This window comes from Zingiber officinale, chromosome 4B, assembly GCF_018446385.1.
Source record: "Zingiber officinale cultivar Zhangliang chromosome 4B, Zo_v1.1, whole genome shotgun sequence".
Taxonomy (NCBI): domain Eukaryota; kingdom Viridiplantae; phylum Streptophyta; class Magnoliopsida; order Zingiberales; family Zingiberaceae; genus Zingiber; species Zingiber officinale.
The window spans coordinates 132,421,713-132,447,721 of record NC_055993.1 but is presented as its reverse complement, the minus strand read 5'-3'; the positions used below and the strand labels follow the sequence as shown (position 1 = coordinate 132,447,721).

General features: G+C 35.2%; 2 protein-coding genes across 3 annotated transcripts; one reads left to right on the top strand and one right to left on the bottom strand.

The window, feature by feature from the left end:
- Positions 1-2,894: 2,894 nt before the first annotated feature.
- Positions 2,895-3,653, top strand: LOC121977986. Its single transcript, XM_042530382.1, has 2 exons — positions 2,895-3,144; positions 3,220-3,653. Exons 1-2 carry the CDS (start codon positions 3,076-3,078, stop codon positions 3,547-3,549), a joined length of 399 nt encoding a protein of 132 aa, XP_042386316.1. The 5' UTR covers positions 2,895-3,075; the 3' UTR covers positions 3,550-3,653.
- A 530-nt stretch (positions 3,654-4,183) lies between these two features.
- On the bottom strand, positions 4,184-11,427 carry LOC121976818 (protein SYM1-like). 2 transcript variants are annotated; one of them, XR_006110689.1, is made up of 5 exons: positions 10,984-11,427; positions 5,321-5,549; positions 4,876-4,974; positions 4,570-4,694; positions 4,465-4,480 (listed from the first exon to the last, which is right to left on the bottom strand). XR_006110689.1 is itself a non-coding variant. In XM_042529179.1 (4 exons), the coding sequence occupies exons 1-4, from the start codon at positions 11,293-11,295 to the stop codon at positions 4,382-4,384; spliced, it is 765 nt and encodes a 254-aa protein (XP_042385113.1). In that variant the 5' UTR covers positions 11,296-11,424; the 3' UTR covers positions 4,184-4,381. The 2 variants fall into 2 exon arrangements, 1 of the variants encoding a protein (XP_042385113.1); XM_042529179.1 differs by lacking the exon at positions 4,876-4,974 and having other exon boundaries at positions 4,184-4,480; positions 10,984-11,424.
- Between the last annotated feature and the right edge of the window lie 14,582 nt (positions 11,428-26,009).

Here is a 26,009-nt window from a genome sequence, read left to right as displayed (position 1 = left end):
CCTGCTCAAGGAGTAAAGAATTAGTCCTTTATAAGATCATTTCAGACAAACAGTGGGTAGAGGATAGAGATTAGATGGACATGGTTGAACAAACGACGACTATTAAATCCAAATATCTATACTGAATTAATTGACCTTCACAAAATCTGCGTATGTCCAAATCCTCGAACTACAGAGAGGTCAGTCATAACCGTTACGTTGCCTTTTCAGTGAGAGGACAAGGTGGGGCACAGCATGCAGCGCATGCGGCTGCGCATCCCCTCGCCGGCAGCGCGTGCGCCGCTATCAGTCGGCGCCCTTGGCCTGCTTGCATGAGATGAGATGATCAGACACAGAAAGAAAGAAACAGTACGATTCTTGTTTTTCAGCGTTTTGCAGAAATGGAGAATTGGCCAAACATGTGATTAATTCTACTTCAAATCTGAAGGCAAGGCACCACGAGGTGTGAGAAATTTTGGATTCATTATAGTGCATCCAAATTAAGACAACAAATCTGGATCCACAAACGAACAAAACAATGTTCCCAGACTTATCCATCTGCTCTCGCGTATTTAACAATATAATTAAGTGGATTAGAGAATGATGGTGATAAAAGTTTAGAAAACATGTGGCCTCTCATGGCAGCTTTAGCTGTCTATTTGGTTCTTTGGGAAGAACACAGTGCTCCATGATTTATTTATTTATTATTATTTTTAATCCAGCTATTTAGACTTGGATCCGACTGATCTACTAAAGAAATCTGAAAGCGCGAACGCATTATTAAATTGTTAAAAAAAGATTTCTTTAAAAGAAAATCAAAAGAACATTGTACTTTTCTAGAATATCCTTACTTTCGGCTCTATTATAGTAATTATAATTAACTATTACGACGTCTAACAATTACCGAATAGTTGTACAATGTGAAATTTTGATTATTTTATTTTAATCAGAATTTCTATATATAAAATATTATTATATCAAAATACTTACTAACGTGCAATATTGCTTAAACTTCAATAAAATTATATCAAAATATTATTTACTAATTTGATAAAAAAAATTAAACTTCATCCAAATCAATTTAAAATTTTTGATTAAAATTACTTTAAAATAGTTGTAAAAATTACTAAATAGAGGTTAACATAAATCGAAATTTAAACTTCTAAAATTTTAAACTTAAATTCAAAATCTTTAATATTATATCGAAATACTCTTTACCAACTTAATCAAAATTATTTAAACTTCATCAAAAATTACTTTAAAATAGTTATAACAATTAGTAACTAGTTGTTATACAGTTGTAGAAATTATTAAGTAGTTACTACAACACTATAATAGCATTATAATTGTTGGTGCAGGGAGTACCATAATCGAACCTAGATTTTGTTGTCGTCAAAGTTTCAAAGTTAAATTTTATTATAATCTAATGTGTTTACCAAGTGCGTAGACTGAAGGACTTGATGATCTAGAGGACTAGACATCAAGCTAAAGTCCATCTAGGTCATCAGGACCAGATAACTTGCGAAAAGCTTATATAGGTCAGAAAGAACTAGATATCTAGCAAGAAGTCTAGCTGTGTCAGCAAGACTATACAATTGGCTAAAGTCCGGATAGGGCATTTGACATGAGACCTAGCGGGTTAAGAGATCAAACGTCAAGTAAGTTCTGTAAATGATAAATAGAGGTAAGCAACTAGAAGGGAGAGATCCAGTGAGGATGAGTCCCAATGGGACTATAGGCATTAATCTAACTTAAATCCATAAGATCTTATTAATAATTTTACTATATGTGTCAACTTTGTTTTGCATATTGTTTGGTTATGTGGACTAATGTGTTTTGTAAGAGCTAAAGTAAAAAATCAACTTCGGATGAACAGTGCTCAAGGTGTCTTAGTTAAGTGGAGGGCACCCCGAGTCAAGTTGGAGGTGCCTTAAAGGCACCTCGGAGTAGATAAACTTTGAAGATGAAGTTTCACCTTTGGAGGCGCCTTGAGTGATGGAGGGCGTCTTGAGTGAAGGGTTATAGGCATCTCGGATGACTGGAGGTGCTCCAAGCAGATAAGAGTCGAGGATAAAACTTCAACGCTGGAGGCGCCTCAAGTTAAGGCATTGGAGATGCCCTTAGACGATTGGAGACACCCCCAAAAGGATAAAATTTGAAATTTTCGAATCAGATCAGCTTAAATGGGGGCGCCCTGTGTCATTGGAGGCTCCCCAAAAATAGTATAAAAGAGTGGTTCAGCCACAACTTTCCACATCAATTCTTTACAAGCTTCCAAATTAATTTTGTTGTGTCCTCTCTCTGCTACTGCTGTGCTGTAATTCTACTACGTCCAACTATTGACACCGACATTGAACTTCGATTTTCAACTACAATTCTTGTCGTTAAAAATAGTGTTTTCTTTTAATTGTTGTTATTTTTGTATAGGAAAATGTAGGATGTTACACTTTCCTCATTTTTATATTCAACTTTTCTGCCTGAAGGTTCTTTTGGAGAGAAGTTAGTGGATTGCTCAATTAAAACGGTTCAAGGGATCGTGAGTCTTGAAGTAATAGTCGCATGGCTACGAACTAAGTAAAAGTAAACATATTCTTACTTTATGTTGTGCCTTTTCAATTGTTATTGTTCCAGTGGGTACTTATTTTCCGAGAAGATTTTAAAAGTTTAAAATAAAAATTTAAAAAACAAGATTAACCTCTCATCTCTCGTTCGTTTCGATCCTATAATAATAAATATTACACATTATAGTATCTAGTCGTAGTTGCTATAATAACACTGGATGTAAGGATGTCTTCGAAAAATAGAATGTCTTGATTTTTCTTTTAAAAATGCACGCCCCTTGTGACATTTGCATAATTTGGGGGCTCCTATTTGTTTTTTGCCCATTATATATTGCCTTTCATATTCTGGTGAAACTCCATGTGCAGGATCTTTGCATCCTGATTCTGTCTTGGCAGATTTAGGCATCAAAGATCTTGCAAGGAGAATTCACTTTCTGAAGGTTGCCAGTGGCTGAGACAAGAACTCAGGTGAAGTTTTGCCAGTAGATAACAAGATTACTTTGATATTAACTAACACAGTGGCAGAGCTAGAGATATGAATCAGTACGATAGAGAGTGCATGAAGATCGCCATGTTAAAACAGGAAGAGATCTTCAGGTATCAGGTAGTCGTCCCCTGGCCTCTTCTTTGACCTTCAATGAGTAATTGAGTGAGTCCTGATTTTCCATGCTTGAGCCAGGTGCATGAACTCCACCGTCTGTACAAAATCCAGAAAGTGTTGATGACGAGGCACCATGAGCTGCTCGACTACTTTGCACTCCCAGGCCCAGCAAAGAAAAACAACACGCTGACCGTGGGGCTGGAAGAGAGTGATTTGGAGCTGAAGCTTGCCGCCGGAAACGACAGAGCTCCGTCAAAGAAAAACAGCACTCAGTTGGCTTATGATTCAGGCTCGAGCTTTTCTGGCAGAAGAACAAACGAAGAAGGAGAAGATCAAGCAACGTCGTTGGCTCTTCCGGTGTTCCAAACAGAACATGATCGTTTATTTCAGATTGTGATTGATTTGTGATGGTCCGATCCTTGCTGTGTACGTAGTTCTAGACTGTATTTGCATTCTGCATTCTCAGTGCCCACGAAGCTGAGTTATATCGAAATCTTTGGAATTTTTATAAAGGGCTTGCTAGCTTGATTCACTAAACTGATCATTAGACCATGAAATAGGATCAAGAGTTCGAACCACACAAAAGATCTAGCGTCAATTTTGTGTTTATTATTATGATTTTTATTTCCACTACATGAACATGAGGAAGCATAGACTTAATTTATATGTTAAGAGTTGGTCATACCATACTTGGCTAGTATAATGAATCATTATCAGTGTCACAAATTGAAAACTCCATTAAAAAGTTGTAAGTATAATCTCTTTGCGACACGACTATAATAGGACAGATCATCTAAGTTCAATCGATGGCATACAAGTATACAAACCTTCGTTTGTTGACCTAGAACAATAAACTTTGTTGTACATTTTCTTTTTTAATTCGACAATCATCTAGTGAATCTGGAGGTTGCTTATGACAACCTGTTATAGATTTTATCTCAATGTTGATAGCATCCTTCAACAAAGCTTCTAGATTTGAAAGTACTTTTCTTAACTGCTCTTGATTTGTTTTCTAACAAATGAGTGAGAGCCTTTTGGGTCGAATGACAATAAGAAGTAGCATCTTGGAAAAGAGCGTTTTAACAAAATTGCTCTTCTTTTCATGAATTGACAAAGAAAGAGATCAAATGAAACTAAGATAACCAAGATTCTGCATCATCAGTCCTACGCCTTGCCCTCATTCTTTCAGAATGCATCGATGCTAAACTACACTGTTCAATCATCGAGCTACAAAAAGGATTTAGTCGGTTGATATCTTTTCAACATCTGCCTTCTGCAAGCTTGCCATGTATGTGAGATAGATGGACCAGAGAAATGAGAATGAATTGCTCACTGGTGGCTGAAAAGGAATAAATAGGCTTAGGTCACCAAAGATACTTACAGGACGATTACAAGGGTTGTGATTAAAAAAAAAGGGTCCTGTTTTACCTGAAGACGAACAGGAACGAATTTGAACGTAATGAAATCACAAATAGGCCAGTATACAACGCCACTCTTCAAAGTAGGAATCAAGTCTCTCCTTAATCTGGTAAAGATTTCAGAAGGAGTTTCACCTGACATAGAAAGGAAATTGTGACGAAAATGTAAGCATCAATCAGTCAATCCAAACAGCCAAGACAGCCACGAAGAAAGGAAGAATGGCAATCACAATCAATAAATAAATCTAGAACTACTGTTTTGTTATTTGAACACAACACCATTGTTATAAGATCAGAAGCAATGTTAACCTCGCACCTTGGTGAGGAGTTTAATCTAGCATCCAGGAAGCCAATGCAATGGGAGATGGCAACGAATGCAATAAAAGACAAACAGGCTTCCAGTGTGACAATGTCCCTGGGACAAAACAGAAAAGAATACTAGATGCTAAAGAGAAGAAAATACAAGCACCTGTCAAATTACGAGTACTATCACTTAATTGTCATGTATATCCAGTGCAGATCATACTTGAGCTCAAAATATGTATGAATTACTCTACAAGTTCTACAAACTAATTGGAAGAAATTAGAACTGTCTTACGAAATAATTTATCTTGAGTGAATTTCTTCACTTTGATTCATCCGCTATAACATTTTGATTCACAGATCCATCATCAATAATATTAACTATGATAAACTGTTTAAACAAAGTGTACCATGCACAACTTAAGCATAGAACTGATGAAGGAAAAGAAAGTCACTACCTTGTAGTGCAGCATTTACTGAGAAAAAAACGCCAGTCATAATAGGCCCATAAACAAGTTGTCCCAGAGCCATCTTCTTGACAGTAGTAACAACATCTCGTTTGGGTAGCACCCGGGAAACAAAATTAAACCAGAGATGCAACGAAGGTCCTGATAAAAAAGTACCATAACCAGCCATTCGCAAGGTTCTCATGAAATCAAAACTGTCCGAGTGTGATAGTGTAATCATCTGCTAAGGATACACAAAATAAGGGATAAGTATTGCTATATTTAAGCAGCCCTGTTTCTTAATAAAGAAGCTAAACCATTCTATCAGATGAATAAAAAGGAAGGTGAATTTAATGCATAGTCTAAACCAGAAACTTGAATATATATATATATATATATATATAGATAGATAGATAGATAGATAGATAGATAGGTCAGCATATAAATGCATCCAAAATGTTGAATTTATTTGCTGAAAAGTTAATAAGATGGCACAACAGAATTGGTAAATTTCATATAAATGATGGCAAAGCAAGTGGAATTCTACATCCATAGTAGCCCTCCTCTTCTTTCCTTCTTCACATAAAAGAAAATGACATTTTGATTCACATCAAACAGGTACACCTAATTCGGGATGAGTAGGTGTATTCTGAGAAAATGTGCAAATTAAAGAAACTTCAGGTAATGGAATTTGTAACATTGTGGCAAAAGGCAAATACGCTCGCTCCCAACGCCCCCGCCAACCCGTCCCAAGGCCAACACGGAGGAGGTAAATCACGGACGGCTACTAGCCTTTGGAATAGTGACTAGCACATAAGGGAGGTATTTACCTCGGCTTTGCCGATATTCGAACCCCAGACCTCATTGTGGCAACACCTCATGCGCTAGCCACTAGACCCATCCGAGGGGACAATGGAATTTGTAACATGGTTGACGTAGATTAAGATAATCAAATTTGATTCAAACTAAGTGCAAGAACTAAAGTTGAATTCAGACTAGAAATGGCATTGGTTATCACTCTTAAAAGAACAAATGGCATGCTACATCCAGCTCATGCCACACAATTCATTAGCTATAAAACAGAAAATGTGTAAGACAACAAGGAAGAACAAGGTAAGTTTATGATTATGTAATCACTCTTCAAAACAAGACAACTTTAGTAACAGATTCTAGAATTGCATAAAGCATAGCATAAAGTAAAATATATGTAAACTAATTAATATTGACTATAAATACAGGTGTCCAGTTAGACGTGCATTAGCATTTTATTGCCAACAATGTGAGTATAAAAAGGACAACCCGGTGCACGAAGCTCCCGCCATGCGGGGTCCCGGGGAAGGATCCATTGTGCGCAGCCTCACCCTATTTTTTGCAAGTGGTTGTTTCCAGGATTGGAACCCTTGACCTTTTGGTCACATGGCAACATTACCCTGCCAACAATGTGAGTATGGAGTGACAAAATCAAAGCCAAAAAACACTAGAGAGGATTAGAGGAATGAGAGTTGACGTGACTTTTCTTTAGCAACATGATAGCACACTGTGATCTTTCTCAAAAACTCCTTGCACTTAATGCCAGCCTTGATAGTTTATTTTGGGTTTCCAATTCTCCCAAACTGTTAGGCAGAGCAATTTACAAATTACAACTTCTGCAATCACCATTCCTAATACCTTAGTTTGTGTATGAGATTGTGATCCATTGATCTTTTAGGTCTAGAAGATTGTCAGAAAGCAACCTTATTAAATGTTGAATTTCGTAATTGATGGTAGATGATTTTGGAGGATCTATACTAGATCACTTGTGTGCTTAAGTGAGTGGAAATCAAATGATCAAATTTTTATAAGATGTGAAGGATGATATATTTAAAAAGAAAAAAGAAATAAAAGTTCCTCGTTGAGAAAAATTCGGAACACCAAATTTTTAAAAGGTGGGGAGAAAGTTATAACCCTTGAATATAAATAAAAGAAATTTTCTAGAATTAATAGTAATTGTCGATAATTGTGATTGGGTCTGAGCTCAAATTTGGGTTGATTTGTTTCAAATAGTTAAAGCTATTTGAGGGTTATTTGAGGTTTTACTTATAGTTTAGTTGGATCTGTCAGGTGGGCATTATTAATAGAGATAAGTGGGTTCAATTCTGTTGGGGTTGCAAGGTTACAAATATAGTCCCACGTTAAAAACACATGGAAAAAGATCATGAGTTTATAAGAGAAAAGATATCTCCATTGGCATGAGGCGTTTTGGGTAGAGCCCAAAAGCAAAACCATGAGGGCTTAGGCCCAAAGTGGACAATATCATGCAATTATGGAGATATCTAAATTCTTTTCGATCCTACAATTGGTATCAGAACCTGGACTGTCAGAAGGTTTAACCACCGACTGTGCACAAGAGCTATGATCTGATTGAGCCATGTGGGTACAATATTGACCTCAAACAAAGAAAAGGGGGCTCCTATGTTCGGATCAAGAGGATCAGACACCAGGCAGGAAGTCCTAGTTGCGACTAGGCAAGGAAGTCCTAGTAGGTCGGGTGGACCGAGGGGCAGGAAGACCTGGTGGGTCGAGGATCGGACGTGGGAAACCTGTGGTCCTTTGTTTGAGGGGTTGTTGGGGTTGCAAACATAGTCCCACATTGAAAACACATGAAAAAAGATCATGGGTTTATAAGAGAAAAGATATCTCCATTGGCATGAGGCCTTTTGGGTAGAGCCCAAAAGCAAAATCATGAGGGCTTAGGCCCAAAGTGGACAATATCATGTAATTGTGGAGATATCTAAATTCTTTTCGATCCTACAATTCAGGCTCCATTAAACATCTTTTGATTAATTAGTTTGTTCTAACCAGATTTGTTTTAGGTTAGGTCTGGTTCGATCGTAAATCTAGAGATGGGTTTCTTATACCCCTCCAATGAATGGCAAGCTACTGATCCTCTTCCCAATGGCTGTAGACCCACGATCCCTTGCCCTTGGTTCACCAACCCTTAGCCCTATCACCTTCTTCTCTCTCTCTCTAGCATGTGACCGCGACCTACTAGCAAGGGTGCTGACAAAAACCTTAGCCACACCTCCTAGATGTCTATGAATCCTTCTTCCTTTTCTGTTTTGTTCATTAGCAATCATAGGTCAGTCACTGACCACCTCTACCTTCAGCCAATCAGTGTCAGATGGAGCGTATGTCCTTACCGTGACTTTAACCAACACGAGTTTTTCTTCATCTTATAATCCCTTAATCTCTTATTGGTGGGTTTCCTTCCATCTTGTTGGGACTTGGGACCATCCATGCTTCCCTATTTCCTTTGAGGCGAAATTTCTATTTTGTTGTGTTTTCTGGTGGAACCATGGGTGTAAACTTACTATACTCAGTGAATTTGGTTGGTGGCAGTTGATATTCTTTTCCCCTCTCATTGGGTGGCGTTGCTAGTGTGAGATCAAACAAAACTATCGAGGTTTAGGTTGATTCCTTTTCTTTTGCTTCTAATGGATTTACTTCGATATGATTTTGAGATTTTGTGAAATTGAGGATTGATCTTGGCCAGTATTCGTCCAGGAAAAAACTTCTTTTTGTGAGCAATAATTGCCTATGGAGGCCTGGTATCAAAAATCAATCCTTAAGGAAGCGATCAACAAGTGTATTCATCTAATATCTGGCTTCTTCAAGTTCTAAGAAGCTGAACTATATTACATAGGTGAGTATTTCTTGGTTGTCGATTGGTTTTGTGATTGGGTTTATTTTTGGAAGTAAATATTGCATGATTGATGGATCAGTTGGTTTATCCTTGTGCTAGAGTCATTTGTGGTGATTGGAAGAAGTTTGATCAAGTTTCTGCCTTCCCTATTCTTGATGATTGGGCATAAGGTAAGCGTCTTTACCCTAGTTTTTTTTTTATATTCAAGTCATAGCCAATATTTATTTTGATGTATGTTCTATAGAGCGAGCTATGAATGATCATAAGGGTTGTATCAGGCGGTTCTCGATATTATCTGAATGGTAATTACTTTTGAACCTTTCATGTGAAATATGTTTAAAAATAACTTTTGCACATGGTTAGAGATAACAAGAAAATGTGAAGCCGATGAACGAAGGGTGTAACCACTTATATCGAAATAAGAGAAGAATTGATATATACTCATACTGTTGAGACTCAGTTTTGTGCACTACAGAGATTTTGGATCCATTATATGGACTTTGACCCATTCTTTATTGGGTGGATTATGGGTTTTTCACCCTTTCATACTATATGTATTTTTCTTATTGGGTGGATTGTGGATCATTCACCCATTTGCATATGATACATTCCTTATTGAGTAGATTGTGTATCATTCATTGTTTTTTTTCTCTATATATACGATGCATTTTTTATTAGGTGTACTGTGAATCATTCACCACTATCTATGATACATTCACTACTTGTGGATTGTTCACCCTTTTATATATGTATATGTCTACATAGAATGACCAAAAAAAAAACTGTAAAAGCATAAAAGAGATAAACATAAACAAAATATTGAATCTACCTAAAAGAAATTAATGAAAAATAACAAGAAATGGTTGATGATTAATTGGTGCTAAGAAAGTATAAGTTTCATCTAACATGTTATATATTTTGTTTCCCTCTATGAGATACTATTATATCGTTCACTTCTTTCTTAGAAACTTTGTATTTTGTAATCACATTCTGAAGTTTTTAGCCTCCAAATTAATTTTTAGGTATTTTGTATGCTACTTATGACATCTCAAAAGCATGCGCTTTTTTAGATAGCTATTGTATTGCACACACTATTGCAATTCATGCACAATGAGCGAAGCTTGTCTCTCGGCAGTAAAATGCTTATGAAAGTGATTTTGTTTTCACATGGTGCATCTGGCTGATCAAACCTCTTCAGTTTTTCAAAGGCACTTGAATATTAGGCTTGAGATACTATGTTTGTTGAATCCAATATTTGTTGACTTTGATCACACATACATTTTGGTATTTCTACTATCTGACCTATATGATGTAGCACAGCGGATGAACAAAACAAGATCCTCACCTAGAAGAGTAAACTCTCACCTAGAGAAAAAGTGAAATTTCAAATTCAAGATCATTTATTTCCTTCTCTGCATTACTATGATTTCTTTTTATCCATTCTTCTATCATGGTTTTCTTCTTCACACACTATTCATTTCAGATCTCTTGAAATGAATTTGGCTTTGGCCTTATTTCCTTGAAAAAATGCTAACGGAGAATGCAAATCAGAAGGTTGGCCACTATGTTAATAACAAGTATTGGTCATTGTTAAGAATAACTTATGAAGCAACAATGCAATGCTCACTAAATGGGCTTAATATATAACATCCAATTTGGAAGAGTTTTAGCAACATAACTAATGCACTTAATTGCATGGTGAGATTAAACCCTATCCTATTCAAAATTAGGCATATGCATAGTGTAAGCAATAAAATTGTACATCGTAGGGAAATCCTAAACAACAAATCCTGTAAGCCCGCTACTCTCCTAAAACCAAAATCAGCACCACGAAAAAACCAATCCAACCATCTTTATCCCGAAACTTCAGCTCCGTTTCACACCCCACACCCCCTAGGCAATCAAACTCCCCAAACGCAACCAAATTCGACGGAGTAGGAAAAACTTTTCCAGCAAGGAAAGCAAGTCAGGAAAAGAGAGTTCAAAGCAAGACCTGGGAGGTCAAGTCCGCCGCGGTGAAGATTGATCCAGCGGTGAGGCTTTTAGTGAGCACGGGGCGGGCTTCGATCATGCCGAGGTACCAACTCACGAACCCAGTCCGAGCATAGGAAGACGACGCAGCGGCTGCAGAGGACGACAATGAAGGAGAGTAGACGGAAGCAGAAGAGGGCTCCTTGAACTTGGAGGAGAGGAGGCGGGAGCGGACGTAGGGTCTGGCCGCCGTCGACGAGGGGTTGGAGAGGCTGCCGTGGCGCAGGAGGAGGGCGTGCGCCTCCCGGCCGCTGCTTCGTAGGAGTCCGTTCATGATCGCGAGCTCGATGAGGCCGCGGAGGTCGGTCCGATTTCAAGGGCGGCGGCGGCGGAGGAGGAGGAGGAGATGGGTAGGGAGACGAGTTGATAAATACACACTCTGGAAATTGAGGGCCACGCCGGTTGGGCCTATTAATAAAAAGGACACGTCGATGAACGGTGGGTGCCTGGGTGGCGTATATCGAGGACTATGGGAGGATGCGTATCTTGACTAACCCTTTCGACAGCCTCCAGGAAAGTAGGCGGACGGAGGGCCATTGCTTTGAGACACGATTTGAGATACGACTAGTACTTAACTCAACAAGATGACTCACGGCACGACGAGGAAAGGCCGCCAAACGGCACAAACGTCTTTTAGTAGTTCGTATCTTGAATCGCCAAATTGGGAAACCAATTTGCCTCATTGTTCAGGTGGCACGCGGGCAAACTTTACGTCGTGGATCACGGGAAAGGAACCGCGGGACCCGCGTGGTTGTCCAATCCAAACAACGAAATTGCAAAGTGGGTGGATGAAAAGAAAATGTAATATCATGTCGTCAAATTTTATATTTTCCTGATTTAAATTTAATTATAAAATTGTACTAAATCGATAATTCACACGTTGTGTTACACAGAACAGACTCGTAACTTAATAAATATTTAATTATAAATAAATAAATAAATAAATATAAATAATTTTCATGAGACTCTCATAACAGATGACCAAATCAGTAGTATGGTACTCAGGGCCGTCTTAAGATTCTCCGAGGCACTAGGCAATAATAATAATAATAATAAAAAAAGTCCTTTAATATATTTTTAAATTTTTTGCTAAAATTTTTTTCATTTTAATTTGGAATTAAGAAGGACCGATTTAAAATTTTTTAATTTATTTTTTAAAAAATAAATTATTATTTTTATATAAAATTTAGTTTTCTCGCTAATATTTAGATAAGTTTTTTTTAACATTGTTAAATTATTTAATCTTTTTGAGGCATGGTTGAATGTAAATAAAATTTTATTAATTTTAATTTTGATTTTTTTTTTATAAAGCATTTTACTTTACATTGTTTGGATAAAAAAAATCTCTGATTCATATTATTATCGAGGAAGAAAAAGAAAGAGGACAATGAAATATTATCGGCCAGGGAGAAGAAGAGCGTTCTCTGAGAGTATCACCGGCGAGACGGCATAAACTTACAGAATTACTGATGAGAAAAGAAAAAAGATACCGACGAGAGCATAACGTACAAAATTAATGATCAGAAAAGAAATAGGTACGAAGTACTGGTGAGAGAATAATTAGTATTTTTTAGATATATTGAGAAGGAAAGAGTTTATTAGTTTTATAAGATATATAATTAAATAGAATAATACAATTACAAGGAAATAAGATTAAATAAAATAAAATCTTAGCTAATTGTAATGATGAGGAAATAAGGATACGGGTAAGGTATGAATATGAATAATAAATTAATTGATAAGATACCATTAATGAGTTAGGATGATATTTATTAGTATATATCATTAATTAATATTAATGATCCAATTTAATTTTTTTAGTGTTACTTAATTATTCAGCCCCAATAATATTGAGGCATAAGGCATAGGTCTTAATGGCCTATGCCGTGAGCCGGCCCTGATGGTACTCCTAAACCTCCTCTCGTGTATAGATATTTTTTTTATATAAGGATATAATCGAGTGGGTCATCCCATAATAAAATTATCAAATTAAAAAAAAGTCAATTCCTAATAAAATTGATAAAAATACTCTCATATGTGATGATCTGTTCTGATTTTCTATTAGTTTGTAGGGAGTCGAATTACTTTATTAGACACGAGTTCAAATAACAACGTTGACAACTATGGAACACTCTCTCTTGAGGACCTACTGCATACCCGATTTACTTATATGTATCTTGTTGTAGGACCAATAATATTGGATTGCTTAGAGTATGTGAAATCATCTTTTGCTTCATTCCTTCTTTGTAATAGTTTGTGGGGCCAACGATGAGAGGTATTTTAGATGAGCAAAATTACTGTTTTACTTCATTCTTTATAGTAATTTGTTGAGATTTCTTTTACTATTTGAAGGATGATTGCTCACAATTACATGGGTAAAGGTATTGACATGTTCCCTGGGATATGTTTGGTTCAAGTTATCATGTATAATATTGGTTATGTGATTACCTGATAATCACATAACTATGATTCAATCTTTGAAATACTTATTTTGAAAAAAAAAAAAAAAATTTGTTAACCTCAGAATCATTTAAAATATCACACTTCCAAGATAATCACATTTTAGATTATATCCCAAATTTATTGACGTGACAAACATGCTCCATTACTTGAGAATTACTCATTATTTGAACTAAACATGATTAAATAAATAATCTTAGGTAGTTAATCAAGGTTATCAACAATAATCTTCAGCCAAACATGCTTAATGTTTTTGAGATTTGACGAAGGCAATAATATTGACAATGAGATTGGACCAAGATGCAGAATTGATCCACTTGGTATGCAATTAAGGTAACATTTGAAGTTGACAACAGTTAGACCTTCCAAGCAATTAATTAAACATTAAGAATCAAATCCTAATTGTGAGCAGAGATTTTTCCTCCTATAGAACGATAACTCTAAGAATGATGACCATTTAGATAGGCCTCGGTGATTATTTTTTTTGTTTATCCTGATGATCAATAGAAAAATTTTATAAACCAAGTCGGTCATTTTAAGATTAGTCAGTTTTAAAAACCACGTAACATCTGAAGACATCGACAGACATAGTGTATTAGGTCAAGGATCAGATTTCACCTTCCATTTTCCAATTGTTTACTATCTTCACTTAAATAAGTAATGCCACAAATTGTGTTATTTTTTCATGAATAGTTCAAGCCTAAGTAACAAGATGAAAAGTAGGGATTGGTGGCTCCTATCACAACTTAGTGATAAGGGAGTCATGGTGTAACATGACACGGTTCCTCTGCTGCTGGAGCATGCACTAACGATGAATTTATTAAAAAAATTATGATGGACGGTTGTGCTAAAAAAAAATAGGAGTTTGTCTTCACATGCAAAGTACATGATTCAACGTTGAACTGGTGGAGACATTGGAGACGAGCGTATTTGTCTTTTGCTATCAATGATTCAACGTTGGACAACTTTACAATGACGACGCGATTATAAAGATAAGTTGTCGATGTATGACTGTTGTATTTCTCGAATATGTCTAGTAGGCGAACCAGGGGAAGAACGCCCGCCTCTGGGAAAATAAAAACAAGATGAAAAGTAACATTTGATGATATATTTTTTTAAGCTGACATAAGATATTCAGTTTACACAGATTAATTCTGAGGTTACCGGTTCGACCTCATAAAAGATTCTCATCAACTGTCAAGGTAAATCGTGAAACGCTCGCAACGGATAGTTCATCAACCCAATGCTCTTTAATGCCGGACATGATAGCGATTATCCTGTGGTTGATGAAAAGAAAAAAATTGAGGAGAAATAAGAAGAGAAACTTTTAAGAAGGAATTTTTTTTATTAAAACTCGATTGATTCCAACATCTAAACATGACTCTTATGTAAAACACAACCTAAGACTCAAATCAGGAAAGAAATTAAAATTAACAGATCTTAATTTTAATCTTGTAAAGAAAAGAAATATATTTTTATCTGAAAAGAAAAGTAATTAACTTAATGATCTTAACTCAAATCAAGACGCAGATAAAGACAAATCCTCTAAAAAAAATACCAGAAATTTAAAAATTACCCTAAATACCTAAAAAAATTTTTACTAAAAATAGCAAAATGACCTGAAAAGGGTTTAAATGATAGAATTTTAGGCTAAAAATTTGACGATTATGATTTCATCAATAACAAACGTAGATTTTCAAATTCTGTACGTGTGACGATAGACAGAGCATCAAACATAGGTTTTCAAATTCTGTACGTGTCCTGAGTCAAAAGTTATGTCTGTTTGAAATTTAAAAATCTATATTGGACTTCAACACAAGTTGAAACTGCATCACTAGTCTTAAATCAACTGCACATTAAAAGAATTCATCCATTAATTTACTGAAGCCAAGACTCAATCCTTGATACTTGGAAAATTGAAAAGATACTCTGCCATTACATCATTGTCCCGTGGCAACATTTGATGATATAGTGTTGTTCCCTTAGAAGTCTATTATGATTTATACTATATTTACATTGTTGGGACCCGTGACCTCGCTAGAAGGGATCAAGAGCAATTCATGATTCCATCTATTGTTGCTTTTGTCCTCGTTTACAAGACATTAATGCAGTTGAAAATAAAAAAAAAAATGATAATCCTAGTTAATCTTATTGATTATCCTTGGGGTGATTGGCCCAACCCTACGGAAGTTTTCTACCGACCACTAGGATAAATCGGGAAGCACACGCGACGATCAGTCCAGAAATCCAGCATTCTTTAGTTACGTCCTCCATTTGGAGAAAAAATTTCTACAAATATGTATAATTGGGATTCGAATCATGAATACCTAGATGACAATCTAAATGTCCTATCGTGGCACCATGATTCCGGAGACAAAGACCTTTTGATTTTAAGTGGTTCGAAACTTTTAATTTCACTCCACGGTCTAGTATTCTAGTGATGACATCACTATCAGGTCATCACTATCATTTTTCATTGTCAGATATTTTTTTTTTTGGTTAGAGTCCAAGAAATCTCTTATAAACTTATTCTTATAAAACAAAAAACAATAAAGATACAAATAAAAATGGATATAACCAATAATAAGTTTACACTAATGTAACTTTACATTGAGGGTGAGTTTAATGGGGGATCATCATTGATAATTTTAATTATTATCAACGAAAACCCTATTTGATTTAGATAATCGATGATTCCCTAATAATTTTCTATGTTCGACACGTCAGCAGAAGGGACATGTAACCCGGAATCAGAAAACCTCGGAAAACTGAGGTTTTTCTTGATTTCGGAGTTAATAAAATTTTTTTACCCAAAATACTCTCGAATAAAAGAAAAATGTAAAGGAAAAAAAATAGAAACACATAAAACATAAAATAAAAAACTTATAAAAAATTTTAAAAAAACATAAATTTGTTTTTAAAAAATAGTAAAAACGTAAAAAAATTTAAAAATTTTAAAAAGCATAAAAAACATTAAAAAAATTTTAAAAATTTTAAAAATATAAAAAAATGGGAAAAATAGAAAAAGTAAAAAGTAAAAAAAATTAAAAATAAAAAATTTAAAAAAACTTTTAAAAAATTGGGAAAAATAAAAAATGAAATAAATAAAAAAACACAAAAATAAAGAAAAAAATGTGAAAATAAAAAATAAAAATATATATAGAGTTTAAAAGATATATATGATTGGTTTTGTAACTAAGGGTAATATAGTAAAATATTAAATTAGGTTATTCATTAAAACCTTCAAACAAATAAATTTTTGTTACATTAGGTTGAACCAAATAATATTTGGTTATATTTTATTTCTCATAATCTTGGTTATGTGATTATTTGATAATCATATAACCAATATTATATATGATAACTTGAACCAAACGCACCCTAAATATTTTTGATTGCTTTAGATTTATCTTATGAAGGTTTGGAATATAGTAGTACTTGTCTTTAAAACCTTCAAAAATTAACGTCTGAAATCTTTCACAGCTTTAGGTCAAGATTGAAATTGCCTAATAGTCAACTGATAACTCCTCTCAGTTGATTATATTGTTTTGATTAAAACCGAGCCTTGCTCTGACGAATAATTTCATCTAGCTCAACATCAAGAACAACAACTAACTCATATACACTAATAGTCAACTCATCATCAATCGAATTATGTAGTCGAGTTCAGAACTTTTTTTTTAATCTAATAGTGTCATCATTGGACTCTCCATCGCTCTACTGATGACGACAATATAATCAAGTTTTTGGATCGACCTAAAAACTTTTTAATCACATTGTAAATTTTCTTAAATTTGGATCGACCTAAAAACTTTTTAATCACATTGTAAATTTTCTTAAACTCTCTCAAATCCTGGATTGATGATTTAGGAGTGTTAGACACTTTGAGAACTAAAAGGGGAGAGGGTGAATAACTTCTTACGCTTCGTCTTGTTAATGCTGAAGCAGATAACTCGAAGTAATGCTAACTCGTTGGATTTTATTTGATTTTCATCTTCTTGAGATGACTAATATATAGAAGGATCCATTCTTCTCACTCATAAATACATTATGAAAACCTTCTTTCAGGAGACGGAGAAGCAATCTCAATATGAGAAATATAATAAAAATATAACGAGAACAAAGAAAATAAATATAACAATAAAAAATCTTGTTCTTAATCTCTTATTACTCTGGGCTAGTTTTTTTATGCTTGAAAAGTGCAACAATATTTTTCTGAGAAAATTACATTTTCAGTCCTGTAATTTACATCTTTTTCAATTTTAATCTTGTTATAAGTTAATTTACGTTTTTAGTAATGTAACTTGTAATATTTTTCAATTTCAGTCATTTTTCCTCTAAAATTGAAACTTTTCAGCGGAAAATGTCTAATTTGTTGTTGGAATATAAAAAGCACATGGGTCATAAAAAATCAAAATCCCCAAATTCAATTTACAACTCATCATTTTCCGTTGAAAATTTTTAATTTTAGAAGAAAAAAGATTGAAATTAGAAAATATTACAAGTTACATGACTAAAATTATAAATTGACTCATAATAGGATTAAAATTGAAAAAAATATAAGTTACAAGATTAAAAACATAATTTTCTCTATTTTTCTTCTAAAAGTTCAAGAACTGATAAAAAAGGACCGAGAAAAAGAAGTGTTTTAAATATTCACGAAATCGTGACCATGTATACAATGTTGATGCCCGCCTCAACTAGTAGTTGTTGTGTTTTTTCGGGGCATGTGACTAGCAAGACTCGTAAAGAAATCTATGAGAAAAGATAAGGCCGGATGAGGTTATGGGACTTGTCACATTTGCTTCATCATGCATGCACACTTTGCCCGTGAACACTATAAAAAGGTTTGGTTTGAATCTCTAGCTAGGTGGTTTGTCAACCTCGATCCATCTTCTCCCCGTGGCGACAAGCAACTCTCTATCTACCTCCACTCTCTCACAGTTACTCCTAACATGACTAGTCTTTAGATACCTCAACTGCACGATGACATATCGATATTTGAGCAAATCATCATATTATATTAATTAGACTATATATGTATCATGGTTCTAATATATGCAAGTGGAAAATGACTCTAAATTACTCACCTTAAAAGTTTTTTTTACTCATCTGGTAAAACTTTTTGCAGCAGTAATAGTTTTCACGTTCCTTTTATTATTAAAAACTTTACTTTTAGTTTGCTATTTTGATTCTGGTAATAATATTTTTATAATATTATATAATATATAGGAACTAAAAGTCAATATTAATTATCATTTGTAATCTACATTAACCTCTAAGTCATCATCTTTAAGCAAATCTAACTAAGTTGATAAATAATATTATGATATAGCAATACTACTCATCTAATAATTTTCATTAAAAAACATTCTTTTGATGAAAAAATAAATAAAAGATGCCTTTTTAATTTTAATTTTTATTTCAATGGCAGAGAAATGTAAATTAGATCGAAGTGTTTTTGTTTGTGTGTGTAACCTGTAAAGCAGGTAGCATGGTCAGTCAGATGTTGCCAATGGATCAATGGCGGAGGAGGAAATCTATCAGCCTGATCCGGATGTGGGTCACGATTGTTGACGCCGTCACGTCTTTCTTTTTCTCTCATTTGTTTTTACTTTTCTCCGGAAGTAAATTGGAGTTGCAGCTCCTTCTCAGCTCCGGTCTAAAGCCCGCTCGAAGAGATGCAATACGATACGCCTTCTCCGTTCCTATAAAAAAAAAAACTCTAAACCAGTCCCCAAACAAACTCCAAAAGTTACGTGGCTCTTAGCAAATTAAAGCTCTCTACAAACAAACTTCCGGTCCCCGGCCCTCTCCCTCTTCCTCTTTAACAAAACAGAGAGCATACTGCGCCTTCACCTCCAGATCAGATCGGTCGAAAATTTTCACCGTGCAAAATTTGACCTTAATTTTCACCAGTTGCAGCATTTCCAAGAACCTTCTTGAGACAGACAGGGAGACCTTCCGGTGGCTTTCTCGCACAGACGCGTCGCCAACGCCCATCACGTGCCGACAGAGGAAACTTGTGGATCGCCTGAGTAATGATTTGCATGCTTTAATCAATTCTTTTTCGCTAGTTTTATATCCTTTTAATTTGTAATTCCCCGATCAAATCCCGATCGGCTGCTATAAATAATCCGATTCCTCCGGAGAGAAGCTGCGATTTTGCAGCAGCTAGCAGAAGAGGAAGTAGGAAATCGAAGCGATGGGTCGGGCATTGGAAGAGACGGAGGGTTTCTCGTCGCCCTCCGAGGTCCCGGTGGCCGCCGACTTGAAATCGGAGGACCGCGAGGTCAGGCCCGGTGAGGAAGTTGAGTCAGAGGACTTTGAGTTCAGGGTGTCGGTTTCAGGGGGACTTCACCCGAGCTCGTCGGCGGCCGACGGCATGTGCGACGCCGACGAAGTCTTCTTCCGGGGCCAGATGCTTCCGCTCCGCCGCCCCTGGGGCGACAGCGGGGCGAGCCGGAGCAGGTCGAGTGCTTCGGATTCGAGAAGCACGAGCCGGAGCAGCAGCAGCGGAAGCCATTCGTCGGGCAGCCGCCTCTCGAGCGGCTCCTCCGGCGAGCGACCGCGGGCGGCGCCGACGGTTTCCAACAACTTCTACGCCCGGCCGAGCCCGTCGCCACGGATTCTCTCCGCCGGAAGGACAAGCGCGGGGTGGAGGAGGAGCGCGAGCGCTGCGCCGCCCGGGTGGGGCGCCGTCTTCCGGCTGGGCGTCGCCAAGGCGCCGGAGATCGACATCAGGTCGCGGGGGTCGGCGAACGGCCGGAAGAAGGTGGCGCCGCCGGGAGGCAGGTGGAGCTGCAAGTGCTTGCCGGACGCGGTGGAGCCGACCGCCGTATCAAACTCGGCGGATCGAAAGAAGAAGGATGAAACTAGACGCCGAGATCTACAATAAATTTGCTCAAGAACAAATAATTCTTTTGCAGTTGTTTTATTATCACTTGGAAAATAAAATTATTGATCCAGTTAATTGTATTTCATTGATTCATCAACACAGTTGCTCATCGAGATTGAAAATAACAAGAAAAGAGGAAATTTGATTTTTGGCCCCAAAAAATCAAAAAGTCATTCCAAATTATATAAATCATTAAAATTATTATTTTTTAAATAAATAAATAAACAACATCCTATACCTAAATTATCTACTATTCAATGTTGGTGTAGCGCTAATCATCATCATTATTTTTTCAATTTTTCCTTTATATTTTTTTATCACATTTGTCTCTTATCCGAGGATATTTTGTGTAAAAAAAATTCGTTAACCCTGAAATTAAGAAAAATCTCAATTTTTCGAGATTTTCCGATTCCTGGTTGCATGTCCTTTTGCTGACATGTCGCGCATGGACCATTATTCGGGAATCATCGATTACCTAAATCAAATAGGATTTTTGTTGATAACCTTTGACGGATAATTAAAATTATCAAGAATAACTCTTAACCAAATATACCCTTATAGTTTTCACATCAGTTATTCTATCTAAAGATTTTATATTAAATTTTAAATAGAGTAGCTAAAAAATCTTTGTATAGTGATTCTCTAAATTTAAGCAATGAAATATTTACTATAAAAGTAAAATAATATATATATTTTTTTTCAATTTCTCTCCTTGCACTCATTTTTTTCAATTTCTCTCATTCCACTCATTCTATAAATATAATAATAAAAAATAGAAAATAATAAAAAAATTGAAGATTATATAAATTTTAAGATAGTTGATGTAGTATGTAGTAAAAATTAATTGTTTAAATTTAATAAAGTTAATTATTTATTCTAAATTTTAGATATAGTGATAAGAGAATTGATATGGTTGCTCTCTTAAAATTATTGTTGCTATTACAATTAATTACTATAACTTGTAAAAGTTACCTACTAAGTAGCTTATATAATTGTTTTAAAATAATTTTGATTAATCTAAAGTGATTTGATAAAATTTAAATAATTTTGATCAAGTTGGTAAAAGAATAATTTGATATAATGGTATTTATAATTTAGGATATAGAATTTTAGATTTAGTCATAAAAAACTACTTTAGAAATCTTACCTATTTTTTTTAATGATATTGGGAATCTCATCGCTAATACTCAAATAAGCATGAAACGTATGCTTGCATATCCATAAGTCAAATGGGATATATAATTATTGGAATAATTATTAGAGACTCAAATGATGGATATATAAGTATGATAATTTATATGGAATATTTACTTACATTGTATTATTTGGTGGTACCGGAACTGATAACAGATTATACATGAAATATCTTTTTTTTTAGCTATAATGTGAAAAATCAAATATTTATTAAAATCTTAAATTATAAATTATAAATTATAAACTTAGAAGATTATTATATTAAAATATTTTTTAACCAACTTAATTAAAATTATTTAAATTATATCAAGATTATTTTATATTGAAAATAATTGTAATAACTCTATAAAAATTATTAAATAGCTACTTTAATATTATAATAATATCATATTAAATGTTACGGATTGTATTAGCGACTAATTTTTCTAAGTTGTAGTAGCCTGAAGTAATGGTATTTTCGAAATAAAATATCTGCTAGATGTCCTTTTTAAGTTTTTGTTTTTTTGTTTTTGAAAAATGAGTGCCGTGCATAAGTATTTACGCCATTTTGATTTAGATTGATGTTTATTTTTCACGACTAAATGATTTCATTTTATTTTTAGATTTTAAAAAATCACGAAAATGCTGCTTGTGTTGTTAAATCCATCACATGCTAAGAAATCACGTCAAAGATTTGTCTGAGATCATAAATAAAATATATAAAAGGAAAGACAGAACAAAACAAATGAAATAAAATATGAGCTAATGAATAACTCCAATAACAAGGAGCACGGGGGAAGCTACGTGATCCTTTTAGAATGATCTAACGATTAGCATGTGAAATATTGTCCTCATAGAAATTTAAATTTTGATAAAATCAAAATAAATATTTTTTTATGTGAAATTAAATCTTCTGATTTAAAATTTTTTAATCGGAAGAAGTCATTTTTATTTATTGGTTGGTTGGCTAGACTCTACCGGTTAAATAGGTGAGATTCAACTCATCCAATCAATGAATGAACAGAGGATTATGATTGATTCAGGGATCTTGAACTAGAGGATCCTTATTTTTCTTACGTGCTAATTACTATTCTAAATACTCATTATTTATCTTCTTCGTATTGATCTTGAGATAGGTTGAGGGAGACTGAAAGTGAACGCATTATTCATCTTTTTACCATCATGAGTAAAATTTAGGATTAATTTTTAATAAGTATTTTGTTGAATATATGATTTTTTTTGGCGTGTATGAAGGTAAATACCTCTATTATTTATCCCTTTTAGAGGGCATGGAATCGTTTTGGAAGGGCACATTTTGACTCGGTGAAACTATTTGCCCTTTCTAAAATGTATAGCATTATTTTCAAAGGACTTTATCTTTTACTCTAATGATGAAGGCATTCGCCCTTTGTGCAGCATCTTCTCCTGGGAAGAAGACAATGATATCTGATTTTGTTCTTATTTGTGAAGGTTATGGAATTAATATTATCCTGATTTGTGCTTATCCCTAAGCTAAGTATATTGTACTTGGGTTTGATCAAGCTATATTGAGTATAGATCTAGCATTCGATAAATGAGATTAAATTACGGTGTTTTAAGACTTAGTTTAAAACCACTTCAAGGTTTTATGTGTTAGATTAAGCAATTCTTCTTTTGCTAACTATCTAGCGTATTTGCTAACTATCAAAAGCAGCGTATTTGCTACCTACACCTTTAATTCTACCCGGTTTCTCCCGAACTCACTTTCCTTCTCCTTAATTTCAAGGACAATAAGCTTCCTTCTCTCTAGCGGCAACAACAAATTAGTTGTTGTCCTCTTCGAGTAATAACAAGTCCAGCATCTATCCCCATCAGCTCTCCTCTCGATTTTTTTCATCTCTCCTCTATTTCTTCTCCAAACCCACTTAAATAAATAAATCTCTTCGCTTCCCTCTTTCCTATTTTCAGTGCCCTTTTCCAGCCGTAGGAGCCTCTCCTCGTAATAGATTAACACAAACAATAAAATTCAAATGAGTTAATCAGAAAAAAAAAAACGCACGTATAAAAGAAAAAAACTTTAGAGAAACACAAAACAAAATATCTGAGCTAATGGATTATCTGGTCGGGAAAAGAAAAGACTTATTCATAAAAAAAAAAATTAAGTTAATTTGAAGTCTATAAAAATTTTAAAGGTGGAAAAAAGATTTTTTATTTTATTTTTTAAGTTATACTAAGTGTTTTGGTATTTTGGAGAGCTCTTAATTAAAATAATTTAATTTCAGATATTACAGAAAAAATATAGGGTTTAAATTAGAAACTCTCATTCGTGCTTAGACATGAGATGAAATTGGGCTAATGAGTTAATCTAACTTAAATATATCGTCAAATATCAAAAAAGGAAAGATTGTTGGGAAATTATTTGTGCAATCATCCTCGGGTAAAGGTTGACTAGTCTGACTAAGCTCGAGCGGGTTCGAAGTTGAGTTTCAATGTTTAGACAATATGTGGGACATGAGACGGAAGTCAAGTAGATCATGAAGGATTGGATACTTGTTTGGAAAACCCTAACTAGATGTTAGTCAAAGTAAAGTCCTAACTCGAGGGTTGGGCAAATGAAATTCCAAGTAGGTCAAGGAGAACCGCACGTTAGCAAAGAAAAGTCTAAATGAGTGAAGGAGGATCGTACGTTGGCAAAGGAAAGTTCAAGTGGATCAAGAGGATAATATATTGGTAAAAAAAATCTAAGTGGGTCAAGGAGAATCACATGTTGGCAAAGGAAAGTCTAAGTAAGTTAAGGAAGACCGCACGTTGGCAAAGAAAAGTCCAAGTGGGTCAAGGAGGACCGCATGTAGGCAAAGAAAAGTCCTAACTGCAGTTAGGCAAGAGGAAAATCTAAGTGGATTAAGGAGGACAATACTTGGTTATCGAAAGTCCATCGGGAAATTGGTAGAAGATGTAAAGTCCAAGTGAGTCAAAGGTTGACCGAACACTTGGTGAGTAAATCCCAATAGGTCACGGTTGACCGGATGTTGGGCAAGAGAACCTTAGGGTCGGATTAAATAAGTTAGGATTCGACAATCGATTAGTTTTAAGCTAATTAATTAGGTAATCGATTAGGAGGTTCTTACGAGAATATAAAAAGGATATGAATCAATTAGTGAATCAATTGGGTTGAGCCTAATTGATTAGCCCCACTCTAATTATTGGGATGGATTCCTAATCAATTGGGAGTTTTGGGAAGAGAAATCGTAAAAACAATGGTTGAATCGATTGGTCCAATCGATTCAACTATTGCTAATCGATTGACAGTGTTTTATAGCAAGAAGGAAGGATTGATTGAGGCAATCGATTGGGATAATCGATTAAGGTCTTTCACGAGTAAACAGAGAGTTGCAAAATTAATTGGGTAATTGATTAAAGCTCTATGAATCGATTAGGATGACTCACCAATCAATTAGGGTTTCAAAAAAGAGTCGTTATGCATGTTGAATGGGTAAATCCTAAACGACAATGGATTAGGAGTGAACCTAATCTATTGGGAGGTGTCGAAAAAACCTAGAAAAGGATTTTTGTGGACTTTTTCGAAATAGTCTCTCTTACACACTCTTCGTCAGTTCTTGAGCACTTGGAAGACAAGTGTTGCTACACTTTCCAATGATCAAGAGGCATCTACAAGCTACAAGAGATCAAGCAAGGTATTTATTGTATTGTGTATTCATTTCCTTGTTATATTTTCTTGTTGTGAGCTTGTACGAGGTTTCTCCACTTCCGGATTATTTCCGAGAATGAGTGTTTTTCATAGTGGAGTGTGTGCATTATGTGAATCCTTGGATTAATCACCTCAAGGAGGTAGATACTGTTGGAGCAATCTCAATGGTCCGTGCGACCATGTGTTTTGGTGTTTGGGCAAAGGGTTTAAGTTAGGTTCACCCTTGTATTTGATATGTGTATTTGAGTTGTGCAGGTTTACAGGATACACATGTGACTCAGGTTGATGGCTTCGGGTCCAGTGAAGGATGGAGCATCCGAGGGACCGTGGACAAGGTTGTTGGGACCGAAATGTAGCTAGAGGGGGGGGGGGGGTGAATAGCTCGTCGCGTGCTCGGTGCTCGTTGTAGCTTGTTTCTTCAGAAATACGCAGCGGAAAATACAGAAACAAACTACACAATGCTAACAAGGAGGGTTTACTTGGTATCCACCTCACAAGAGGTGACTAGTCCAAGGATCCACACCTACTCACGCACCCTCCACTATGAAAACACTCCTTTATGGTAACTACCAAAGGCGGAGAAGCCCTACAACACTCTCAATACAAGAAGAAGGAAAGGGAAACAAAATACAAGATTTGTGCTCGTTGTAGCTTGTTTCTTCAGAAATACGCAGCGGAAAATACAGAAACAAACTACACAATGCTAACAAGGAGGGTTTACTTGGTATCCACCTCACAAGAGATGACTAGTCCAAGGATCCACACCTAC